At 43.5% G+C, this 13,069-nt stretch overlaps 1 protein-coding gene across 3 annotated transcripts in view; it reads left to right on the forward strand.

Moving 5' to 3' along the window:
* The window catches only part of LOC110496907 (protein FAM91A1), a 94,316-nt gene extending 89,903 nt beyond the window's left edge, over window positions 1–4,413 (forward strand). For 2 of the 3 annotated variants that reach the window (XM_036953635.1, XM_036953637.1), the window contains one exon: window positions 1,407–4,413. In XM_036953635.1, the coding sequence (XP_036809530.1) occupies window positions 1,407–1,595 (189 nt within the window). In that variant the 3' untranslated portion in view covers window positions 1,596–4,413. The remainder of the gene's footprint in view (window positions 1–1,406) is intronic. The other variant, XM_036953636.1, reaches the window with a different exon arrangement.
* The last annotated feature ends 8,656 nt before the right edge of the window (window positions 4,414–13,069 follow it).

A 13,069-nucleotide genomic window follows, 5' to 3' on the forward strand; every position in this document is an offset into this window, starting at 1 on the left:
AAACCCTCTTAGGCCTCACTCCCCCCTATCTGAGATACCTACTGCAGCCCTCATCCTCCACATACAACACCCGTTCACTCCCCTCTATCTGAGATAACCTACTGCAGCCCTCATCCTCCACATACAACACCTGTTCTGCCAGTCACATTCTGTTAAAGGTCCCCAAAGCAGAAACATCCCTGGGTCGTTCCTCTTTTCAGTTCGCTGCAACTAGCGACTGGCGGCTGAAAAAAACACTCAAACTGGACAGTTTTATTTCAACCTCTTCATTCAAAGACTCAGTCGTGGACACTCTTACTGACAGTTGTGGCTGCTTTGGGTGATGTATTGTTGTCTCTACCTTCTTACCCTTTGTGCTGTTGTCTGTGTACCATGTTTTGTGTTGCTACCATGTTGTGTTGCTACCACGTTGTTGTCATGTTGTGTTGCTTCCATGTTGTTGTCATGTTGTGTTGCTACCATGTTGTTGTCATGTTGTGTTGCTACTGTGTTGTCATGTTGTGTTGCTACCATGTTGTTGTCATGTTGTGTTGCTACCATGTTGTTATGTTGTGTTGCTACCATGTTGTTGGTATGTTGTGTTGCTACCATGTTGTTGTTATGTTGTGTTGCTACCATGTTGTTGTCATGTTGTGTTGCTACCATGCTGTGTTGTCATGTGTTGCTGCCATGTTGTTGTTATGTTGTGTTGCTACCATGTTGTTGTTATGTTGTGTTGCTACCATGTTGTTGTCATGTTGTATTGCTACCATGTTGTCATGTTGTGTTGCTACCATGTTGTTGTTATGTTGTGTTGTTGTCATGTTGTATTGCTACCATGTTGTCATGTTGTGTTGCTACCATGTTGTTGTCATGTTGTGTTGCTACCATGTTGTTGTCATGTTGTGTTGCTACCATGTTGTTGTTATGTTGTGTTGCTACCATGTTGTTGTTATGTTGTGTTGCTACCATGTTGTTGTCATGTTGTGTTGCTACCATGCTGTGTTGTCATGTGTTTCTGCAGTGCTATGTTGTCTTAGGTCTCTCTTTATGTAGTGTTGTGGTGTCTCTCTTGTCGTGATGTGTGTGTTGTCCTAATATTTTTAATCCCTTCCCCGCTTTGAGGCCTTTTGCCGTTTGGTAGACCGTCAATGTAAAGAAGAATTTGTTCTTGACTGACTTGCCTAGTTAAATAAAACAATACAAAAATAAACATGAAAGGACCTGGGTACACAACAGGAAATGTTATTAAATGTTTTCCAACTGTACATTTACATTTGAATTTCATATTGCACAATTCCAGGTATTTGTTATTGGACAATTCCTGCCCTTTCAATCCATTTTCTTCCGCTTGGTGCCTAATGAACACGACCCTGTACTGTATTATACACAACTGACCTTTGACCCCTGACCTGTGTGTCCTATAGGATGGCAGCCAGGGTCAGCCCGACCCTGACAGTGGAGTGTCCGGTCCTCTCAGCCAGCCCCCGGCCGAGTCTGGTGTTCCGCTGCCCGCTCTAAACCTCATCTTCAAGGATGGACAGCTGAGGGAGTGGAGTGGACGAGCACCTCCACCCCTCCACATCTCAGCCCTGCAGAAAGACCAGACCTTATAGACCCCTCCACATCTCAGCCCTGCAGAAAGACCAGACCTTATAGACCCCTCCACATCTCAGCCCTGCAGAAAGACCAGACCTTATAGACCCCTCCACATCTCAGCCCTGCAGAAAGACCAGACCTTATAGACCCCTCCACATATCAGCCCTGCAGAAAGACCAGACCTTATAGACCCCTCCACATCTCAGCCCTGCAGAAAGACCAGACCTTATAGACCCCTCCACATCTCAGCCCTGCAGAAAGACCAGACCTTATAGACCCCTCCACATCTCAGCCCTGCAGAAAGACCAGACCTTATAGACCCCTCCACATCTCAGCCCTGCAGAAAGACCAGACCTTATAGACCCCTCCACATATCAGCCCTGCAGAAAGACCAGACCTTATAGACCCCTCCACATCTCAGCCCTGCAGAAAGACCAGACCTTATAGACCCCTCCACATCTCAGCCCTGCAGAAAGACCAGACCTTATAGACCCCTCCACATCTCAGCCCTGCAGAAAGACCAGACCTTATAGACCCCTCCACATCTCAGCCCTGCAGAAAGACCAGACCTTATAGACCCCTCCACATCTCAGCCCTGCAGAAAGACCAGACCTTATAGACCCCTCCACATCTCAGCCCTGCAGAAAGACCAGACCTTATAGACCCCTCCACATCTCAGCCCTGCAGAAAGACCAGACCTTATAGACCCCTCCACATCTCAGCCCTGCAGAAAGACCAGACCTTATAGACCCCTCCACATCTCAGCCCTGCAGAAAGACCAGACCTTATAGACCTCTCCACATCTCAGCCCTGCAGAAAGACCAGACCTTATAGACCCCTCCACATCTCAGCCCTGCAGAAAGACCAGACCTTATAGACCCCTCCACATCTCAGCCCTGCAGAAAGACCAAAGTGTTTTGCCACCTTAAGTACGTGTTTCTGATGGACTTTCCCTCCTCCTCATATTGTCCTATGATCAGAACCAACCCAACCTCCCTCCTCTTCCTCGTTTTGTCCAATGATCAGAACCAACCCCTCCTCCTCTTCCTTGTATTGTCCTATGATCAGAACCAACCGAAACCCCTCACCCTCCTCGTCGTATTGTCCTATGATCAGAACCAACCCAACCCCCCCTCCTCTTCCTCGTTTTGTCCAATGATCAGAACCAACCCCTCCTCCTCTTCCTCGTATTGTCCTATGATCAGAACCAACCGAAACCCCTCCTCGTCGTATTGTCCTATGATCAGAACCAACCCAAATCCTCCTCCTCTTCCTCATATTGTCCTATGATCAGAACCAACCCCTCCTCCTCTTCCTCATATTGTCCTATGATAAGAACCAACCACTCTTCCTCATATTGTCCTCTGATCAGAACCAAACCATCCCCTCTTCCTCCTCCTAGTATTGTCCTATGATCAGAACCAACCCATCCCTTCTTCCTCCTCCTCGTATCGTCCTATGATCAGAACCAACCACTCCCCCTCTTCCTCGTATTGTCCTATGATCAGAACCAACCCCTCCTCTTCCTCATATTGTCCTATGATCAGAACCAACCCCTCCTCTTCCTCATATTGTCCTATGATCAGAACCAACCAACCCCTCCTCTTCCTCATATTGTCCTAGGATCAGAACCAACCCCTCTTCCTCATTGTCCTATGATCAGAACCAACCCCTCTTCCTCATATTGTCCTATGATCAGAACCAACCCATTTCCTCTTCCTCATATTGTCCTATGATCAGAACCAAACCATCCTTTCTTCCTCCTCCTCATATTGTCCTATGATCAGAACCATACCATCCCCTCTTCCTCCTCCTTGTATTGTCCTATGATCAGAACCATACCATCCCCTCTTCCTCCTCCTTGTATTGTCCTATGATCAGAACCAAACCATCCTCTCTTCCTCCTCCTTTTATTGTCCTATGATCAGAACCAAACCATCCTCTCTTCCTCCTCCTTGTATTGTCCTATGATCAGAACCAACCCAACCCCTCCTCCTCCTCCTCATATTGTCCTATGATCAGAACCAACCCAATCCAACCCCTCCTCCTCCTCGTAGTTGTCCTAAGATCAGAACCAATCAAACCCTGCATGATACCACTGCACTAAATATTTCAGAAAATTCTTTGTCATTAACGTGTTGTTGCTTTCATGATAAAATGTGGGGACTTTAAATGTCACCGTGAGACTAGTGTGGTGCTCTTCTCTTCTATAGCCTATAGATAGATCCATCATACAGCATGTTGACTCAAAACCCTGTTCCCTTTTCATCCTAGTTTACTTTCACCCATGCTGGTATTGTTGTTGCTCGTGATGACTCCCGGAGGAGCAGTTGGCTTTAGGTCATCCTTGGATCAGAAGAAAGCTTGACCTGAGCTTGTCTTTTTTTTTAAAGAAAACAAATACTATTTGAACCCAGGTCTGCTTGGGTTATCCAGACAGCACCAAAGCCTGGACCTAATCCCTCACAGAGAAGAACCATATTACAATCTAATCTATCTATGATTCTGTTTATTCATAGTGGGAGTTTTTCCCTGTCAGAATCTGTAATGCCACTTCGGGAATAGGAGTACAGTATTACACTCAGTATTACACTCAGCAGTACACTCAGTAGTAGTACACTCAGTAGTAGTACACTCAGTAGTAGTTCACTCAGCAGTACACTCAGTAGTTGTACACTCAGTAGTAGTTCACTCAGCAGTACACTCAGTAGTTGTACACTCAGTAGTACACTCAGCAGTACACTCAGTAGTAGTTCACTCAGCAGTTGTACACTCAGTAGTTGTACACTCAGCAGTACACTCAGCAGTACACTCAGCAGTACACTCAGTAGTAGTACACTCAGTAGTAGTGCACTCAGTAGTAGTTCACTCAGCAGTACACTCAGTAGTAGTTCACTCAGCAGTACACTCAGTAGTTGTACACTCAGTAGTACACTCAGCAGTACACTCAGTAGTAGTTCACTCAGCAGTTGTACACTCAGTAGTTGTACACTCAGCAGTACACTCAGCAGTACACTCAGTAGTAGTACACTCAGTAGTAGTTCACTCAGCAGTACACTCAGTAGTTGTACACTCAGTAGTAGTTCACTCAGCAGTACACTCAGTAGTTGTACACTCAGTAGTACACTCAGTAGTACACTCAGCAGTACACTCAGTAGTAGTTCACTCAGCAGTTGTACACTCAGTAGTTGTACACTCAGTAGTACACTCAGTAGTACACTCAGCAGTACACTCAGCAGTACACTCAGTAGTTGTACACTCAGTAGTACACTCAGCAGTACACTCAGTAGTAGTACACTCAGCAGTACACTCAGCAGTACACTCAGCAGTACACTCAGCAGTACACTCAGTAGTACACTCAGCAGTACACTCAGTGATCCATCCGTGCTCTCTTTTCCTTTTTATTTGCATGGAAGAGTTCAGTCTCCCATTTCCACCCCATAGTGGTTGTTTTATTTGCATGGAAGAGTTCAGTCTCCCATTTCCACCCCATAGTGGTTGTTTTATTTGCATGGAAGAGTTCAGTCTCCCATTTCCACCCCATAGTGGTTGTTTTATTTGCATGGAAGAGTTCAGTCTCCCATTTCCACCCCATAGTGGTTGTTTATCGTTGTTGATGACGATGATGAGTGTGTAGAGACCATTGTGTGGGTTACACCATCACCTCATCAACCTACCCAATACCTAACCTAACCTAACCTATACCCTTCATAACTAGTCTCCTATCGATGGATTGATCTATTATTGACCCCTACCCTTCATAACTAATCTCCTATCGATGGATTGATCTATCAGACCCCTACCCTTCATAACTAGTCTCCTATCGATAGATTGATCTATTATTGACCCCTACCCTTCATAACTAGTCTCCTATCGATGGATTGATCTGTTATTGACCCCTACCCTTCATGACTAATCTCCTATCGATGGATTGATCTATCAGACCCCTACCCTTCATAACTAGTCTCCTATCGATAGATTGATCTATTATTGACCCCTACCCTTCATAACTAGTCTCCTATCGATAGATTGATCTATTATTGACCCCTACCCTTCATAACTAGTCTCCTATCGATGGATTGATCTATCAGACCCCTATCTGTCTGGTAGACCCAGGGCCGGCTCCAGGCATAAGTGACATTAGTTCAGTCGGGGTCTCAACTCACGGAGAGTTAGAATAGTAACACCAGGTGCAAGTTGGACATGTGGTTGTGCATCAGCAGTTTTTCTCTTATGTCAGTCACTGACAGTCACTCAATTAGCTTTGTCCGCTAACAACTGTTAGATTGGTAAGTTAGTCTAGCCAGCTTGTAGTAATCATGGTCAAATATCAACCAGGCACGCAGGGCACATGTCCAGAGGCCCTGACTTCCAGGGCCCCCGCCCCATTGATTTTGTAAGTCACTCTCACTCAGATATCATTAACATGGCATACACTACCGGTCCAAAGTTTTAGAACACCTACTCATTCAAGAGTGTCTTTATTTGTACTATTTTCAACATTGTAGAATAATAGTGAAGACATCAAAACTGTGAAATAACACATATGGAATCATGTAGTAACCAAAAAAGTGTTAAACAAATCAAAATATATTTTATATTTGAGATTCTTCAAATATCCACCCTTTGCCTTGATGACAGCTTTGCACACTCTTGGCATTCTCACAACCAGCTTCACCTGGAATGCTTTTCCACATAGGAGTTCCCACATATGTTGAGCACTTGTTGGCTGCTTTTCCTTCACTCTGCAGTCTGATTCATCCCAAACCATCTCAATTTGGTTGAGGTCGTGGGATTGTGGAGGTCAGGTCATCTGATGCAGCACTTGATCACGCTTCTTGGTCAAATAGCTATTACACAGCCTGGAGGTGTGTTGGGTCATTGTCCTGTTGAAAAACAAATGATAGTCTCACTAAGCCCAAACCAGATGGGATGGCGTGTTGCTGCAGAATGCTGTGGTAGCCATGCTGGTTATGTGCCTTGAATTCTAAATAAATCACTGACAGTGTCACCAGCAAAGCACCCCCACACCATAACACCACCTCCTCCATGCTTCACGGTGGGAAATACACATGCGGAGATCATCCGTTCAGCCACACCTCGTCTCACAAAGACACGGCGGTTGGAACCAAAAATCTCCAATTTGGACTCATCAGACCAAAGGACAGATTTCCAATGGTCTAATGTCCATTTCTCATGTTTCTTGGCCCAAGCAAGTCTCTTCTTATTATTGGTGTCCTTTAGTAGTGGTTTCTTTGCAGCAATTCGATCATGAAGGCCTGATTCAATCAGTTTCTGAGGCTGGTAACTCTAATGAACTTATCCTCTGCAGCAGAGGTAACTATGGGTCTTCCTTTCCTGTGGCGGTTCTCATGAGCGCCAATGTAATCATTGCGCTTGATGGTTTTTGCGACTGCACTTGAAGAAACATTCAAAGTTCTTGAAATGTTCCTGATTGACTGACCTTCATGTCTTAAAGTAATGATGGACTGTAATTTCTCTTTGCTTATTTGAGCTGTTCTTGCCATAATATGGACTTGGTCTTTTACCAAATAAGGCTATCTTCTGTATACTCCCCCTACCTTGTCACAACACACTGATTGGCTCAAATGCATTAAGAAGGAAACAAATGCCAAGAATGCCAAGCATGTGCAAAGCTGTCATGAAGGCAAAAGGTGACTATTTGATTTGTTTGACACTTTTTTGGTTACTAATGATTCCAAATGTGTTATTTCATGGTTTTGATGTTTTCATTGTTATTCTACAATGTAGAAAATAGTAAGAATAAAGAAAAACCCTTGAAATACCCGGAATTGTAAGTCATGGCAAAATGTGTAGAATTGAAGAAAATTCTACACACAAAATTCTCTCCGCCGTCGGGAGCGGAGGAGGGGGGAGGCACCAAAATGTTTTGCCTGCAACCAAATCTTGTTTAGGGTCTTCAAAATGCTAGAGCCATCCCTGGGTAGACCCTTACCAGAACATCCACCCTCCTAACCTCCACCACAGTGTTAGAGTTACCAATAGTTACCATTATTTACCAATTGTTTTATATAATGCCAACCTTGCATTTTAGGAATCTTTGTTGTAGCTTGTTCGATGGGACAGTCACAAAAATGTAAAATTAAACGATATACAAAGAATGTGTGTAATGAAGTGGGAACAAAATGTGGCATTCCTCCTGACATCTTGTTCACCGCCTGAGATGTTATTATTCAATGTAAATATCAATACTGTATGTTACAATAAAATAATACCCCCCCAACTAATGTGTTTGTGGTATGTATGTGTATCTGTCTATAAACACTTGAAGTCAGAAGTTTACATACACCTTAGCCAAATACATTTAAACTCAGTTTCTCACAATTCCTGACATTTAATCCTAGTAAACATTCCCTGTTTTAGGTCAGGAAGGATCCCCACTTTATTTTAAGAATGTGAAATGTCAGAATAATAGTAGAGAGAATGATTTCTTTCAGCTTTTATTTCTTTCATCATATTCCCAGTGGGTCAGAGGTTTACATACACTCAATTAGTATTTGGTAGCATTGCCTTTAAATTGTTTAACTTGGGTCAAATGTTTCAGGTTGCCTTCCACAAGCTTCCCACAATAAGTTCAGTGAATTTTGGCCCATTCCTCCTGGCAAAGCTGGTGTAACTGAGTCAGGTTTGTAGGCTTTCTTGCTCGCACATGCTTTTTCAGTTCTGCCAACACATTTCCGAGGGGATTGAGGTCAGGGCTTTGTGATGGCCACTCCAATACCTTGACATTGTTGTGCTTAAGCCATTTTGTCACAAATTTGGAAGTATGCTTGGGGTTATTGACCATTTGGAAGACCCATTTGCGACCAAGCTTCAACTTCCTGACTGATGTCTTGAGATGTTACTTCAATATATCCACATACTTTTCCTCCCTCATGAAGCCATCTATTTTGTGAAGTGCACCTGTCCCTCCTGCAGCAAAGCACCCCCACAACATGATTCTGCAACCCCCGTGGTTCACGGTTGGGATGGTGTTTTTCGGCTTGCAAGCCTCCCCCTTTTTCCTCCAAACATAACGATGGTCATTATGGCCAAACAATTATATTTTTGTTTCATCAGACCAGAGGACATTTCTCCAAAAAGTACGATCTTTGTCCCAATGTGCAGTTGGCTTTTTTATGGCGGTTTTGGAGCAGTGGCTTCTTCCTTGCTGAGCGGCCTTTCAGATTATGTCGATATAGGACTCGTTTTACTGTGGATATAGATACTTTTGTACCTGTTTCCTCCAGCATCTTCACAAGGTCCTTTGCTGTTGTTCTGGCATTGATTTGCAATTTTCGCACAACAGTGCGTTCATCTCTAGGAGACAGAACGTGTCTCCTTCCTGAGCGGTATGACGGCTGCGTGGTCCCATGGTGTTTATACTTGCGTAATATTGTTTGTACAGATGAACATGGCATTTGGAAATTGCTCCAAATGATGAACCAGACTTGTGGAGGTCTACCATTTTTTTTCTGAGGTCTTGGCTGATTTCTTTTGATTTTCTCATGATGGCTTGACATGAGAAAGGCACAGAGTTTTAAGGTAGGCCTTGAAATACATCCACAGGTACACCTCCAATTGACTCAAATGATGTCAATTAGGCTATCAGAAGCTCCTAAAGCCATGACATTTTCTGGTATTTTCCAAGCTGTTTAAAGGCACAGTCGACTTAGTCTATGTAAAACCCACTGGAATTGTGATACAATGAAATAATCTGTCTGTAAACAATTGTTGGAAAAATTACTTGTCATTCACAAAGTAGATGTCCTAACCGACTTGCCAAAACTATAGTTAGTTCACAAGAAATGTGTTGAGTGGTTGAAAAACAAGTTTTAATGACTCCAACCTAAGTGTATGTAAACTTCTGACTTCAACTGTAACTAAACTCTGTCATATACAGTCCATCTCCTTTGTCTTTTTTCTGGTATGCCTTCATATATTCTTCATCTGCCATGTGTAAGATGGGTAATCGCTTTAGTTGTAGCTGTGCTAGTTGCTGTGGTGTTGTGTCATTGTATCCTGCACTGCTTGGTGCCTCCTGCCATCCCACAAATGGTTTCTGGTGTGTTGTCATTTGCTGTTCCAGTGCTTGTGTGGTGTCTATGGTAAATAGGTTTTCACCCCAGGCTGTCTCCCTCCACCAGACTGTCTCCCTCCACCAGACTGTCTCCCTCCACCAGGCTGTCTCCCTCCACCAGGCTGTCTCCCTCCACCAGGCTGTCTCCCTCCACCAGGCTGTCTCCCTCCACCAGACTGTCTCCCTCCACCAGGCTGTCTCCCTCCACCAGGCTGTCTCCCTCCACCAGGCTGCCTGATTCACCACCCCTGTCCCAGCTACCACAAATGGTTTCTGGTGTAATTTATTGTAACCTGTGCTGTCTGGTTGAATGCATTCAGTCCTCCACCAGCCTGTGCCCTATCCTCCCTCCATTAGGCCGTCTGATTGGCCACTAGCTCTCCCAGCCACAGTAATTACCAGGAAACACAATACACCAGGGGGCAGAGAGGGCAGGAAGTGGGTCATGTCACCTAAGAACGATAAACAGGCAGGCTGGGTAATCAGAGGAGGGGAGACAGGCTGTGGATGAGGACGTTAGACAGGCAGGCTGTGTCGTCAGAGGAGGAGAGACAGGCACGTCTACCAATCATCCTGAAATAGCTTGTCACCCCGGGGCATGCCAGCGTATCCTCCATCACACTGCTGGTACTGTAGCCCTGCTGGTACTGTAGCCTTGCTGGTAGCCCTGATGGTACTGTAGCCCTGATGGTGGTACACGTTTCAATTCAAAGGGATTTATTGGCATGGGAAACATATGTTGACATTGCCAAAGTGAAATAGGTAAAAAACAAAAGTGAAATAAACGATACAAATTAACAGTAAACATTTCAAATGTCATATTATGTATATATACAGTGTTGTAACAATGTACAAATAGTTAAAGTACAAAAGGGAAAATAAATAAACATAAATATGGGTTGAATTTACAATGGTGTTTGTTCTTCACTGGTTGCCCTTTTCTTGTGGCAACAGGTCACAAATCTTGCTGCTGTGATGGCACACTGTGGTATTTCACCCAGTAGATATGGGAGTTTATCAAGATTGGATTTGTTTTTTAATTATTTTGGGGTCTATGTAATCTGAGGGACATAGCCTGTCTTCTCTTGAGAGCCAGGTCTGTCTACGGAGGCCTTACTCAATAGCTCACTGAGTCTGTACGTAGTCAAAGCTTTCCATAAGTTTGGGTCAGTCACAGTGGTCAGGTATTCTGCCAATGTGTACTCTCTGTTTAGGGCCAAATAGCATTCTAGGTTGCTCTGTTTTTTTGTTAATTCTTTCCAATGTGTCAAGTAATTATGTTTTTGTTTTCTCATGATTTGGTTGGGTCTAATTGTGTTGCTGTCCTGGGGCTCTGTGGGGTGTGTTTGTGTTTGGGGACTCTTCTCCTGGTTCATCTCTCTGTAGTTGATGGGTTTGTTATGGAAGGTTTGGGAATCACTTCCTTTTAGGTGTTTGTACAATTTAACAGCTCTTTTCTGGATTTTGATCATTAGCGGTTTTTTGTCTAATTCTGCTCTGCATGCATTATTTGGTGTTCCACGTTGTACACTGAGGATATTTTTGCAGAATTATGCATGCAGAGTCTCAATTTGATGTTTGTCCCATTTTGTGAATTCTTGGTTGGTGAGCGGACCCCAGACCTCACAGCCATAAAGGGCAATGGGTCCTATAACTGATTCAAGTATTTTTAGCCAGATCCCAATTGGTATGTCGAATTTGATGTTCCCTTTGATGGCATAGAAGGCCCTTCTTGCCTTGTATCTCAGCTCGTTCACAGCTTTGTGGAAGTTAACTCTGGCACTGATACTTAGGCCGAGGTATGTATCGTTTTTTTGTGTGCTTTAGGGCAACGGTGTCTAGATGGAATTTGTATTTGTGGTCCTGGCGACTGGACCTTTTTTGGAACACCATTATTTTGGTCATACTGAGATTTACTGTCAGAGCCCAGGTCTGACAGAGTCTGTGCAAAAGATCTAGGTGCTGTTGTAGGCCCTCCTTGGTTGGGGACAGAAGTACCAGATTATCAGCAAATACAGAAAAACAGTAGACTTGGGGGGGCCAATTTTAACCACACACTTGTTGTTTGTGTTCATGGATTGTAGAATGTTGTATGTTTTTCCACCACTTTCCGTCAATTTGGGACTGACCAGCTCAAATCGGCAAAATTCAAAATGGTGGTTTTTTTCACATTGGATAAAAGTAGAGATTCAGAGCTACAAAATGGTATTTCATACACTGCATTTGAGGAACAATGGGAAAGTAATTCTGCTTTGAAAGTTGATCAACTTGTAAACTCACTTTTGAGAAAATGGCCCTTGAATGTTTTCGTTCACACCCTCTTAACCCTCCTGTTGTGTTCATTTCATGTTAATTAATTCTGTGTCCTCGTCCAAAATGACCGCCCCATTATAGCTGATTATAAATCCATTATAATATATATATATTATCACCTAATGTTGTGTTAGATACTCTTAGCAATTTAAGTTCTTGTGAACATTACAAGTTTTGAACTTTAATTTCTATTCATGGCCTGTAGGTCTCATTGACCTGAGCTCATACAACTCGTTTTTGAGTTTAAAAAAAAGCATAATGTATGGATTATTTTGACTATAACAAATACTCAGATGAAACATGTTGTGCTATTTATCACAGACTACTTTGTGTCAGTTTAACAAGGACTCTCTCCTCCTCACCAGTGCCATGATCCAATATCACATAAGTACTGTATGTATAAGTGCATTTATATATATATATATATATATATGTGTGTGTGTGTGTGTGTGTGTGTGTGTGTGTAGGCTAGACAATGTGAGACAGCAAGGAACAGTTTAGTAGGCTAGATGATGTGAGACAGCAAGGAACAGTTTAGTAGGCTAGATGATGTGAGACAGCAAGGAACAGTTTAGTAGGCTAGATGATGTGAGACTGTAAGGAACAGTTTAGTAGACTAGACGATGTGAGACACTAAGGAACAGTTTAGTAGGCTAGACGAAGTGAGACACTAAGGAACAGTTTAGTAGGCTGGACGATGTGAGACTGTAAGGAACAGTTTAGTAGGCTAGACGATGTGAGACACTAAGGAACAGTTTAGTAGGCTAGACGATGTGAGACACTAAGGAACAGTTTAGTAGGCTAGACTATGTGAGACAGTAAGGAACAGTTTAGCAGGCTGGACGATGTGAGACACTAAGGAACAGTTTAGTAGGCTAGATGATGTGAGACGCTAAGGAACAGTTTAGTAGGCTAGACGAAGTGAGACAGTAAGGAACAGTTTAGTAGACTAGAAGATGTGAGACACTAAGGAACAGTTTAGTAGGCTAGACTATGTGAGACAGTAAGGAACAGTTTAGCAGGCTGGACGATGTGAGACACTAAGGAACAGTTTAGTAGGCTAGACTATGTGAGACA

This window comes from Oncorhynchus mykiss, chromosome 18, assembly GCF_013265735.2.
Source record: "Oncorhynchus mykiss isolate Arlee chromosome 18, USDA_OmykA_1.1, whole genome shotgun sequence".
In the NCBI taxonomy this organism is placed as follows: domain Eukaryota; kingdom Metazoa; phylum Chordata; class Actinopteri; order Salmoniformes; family Salmonidae; genus Oncorhynchus; species Oncorhynchus mykiss.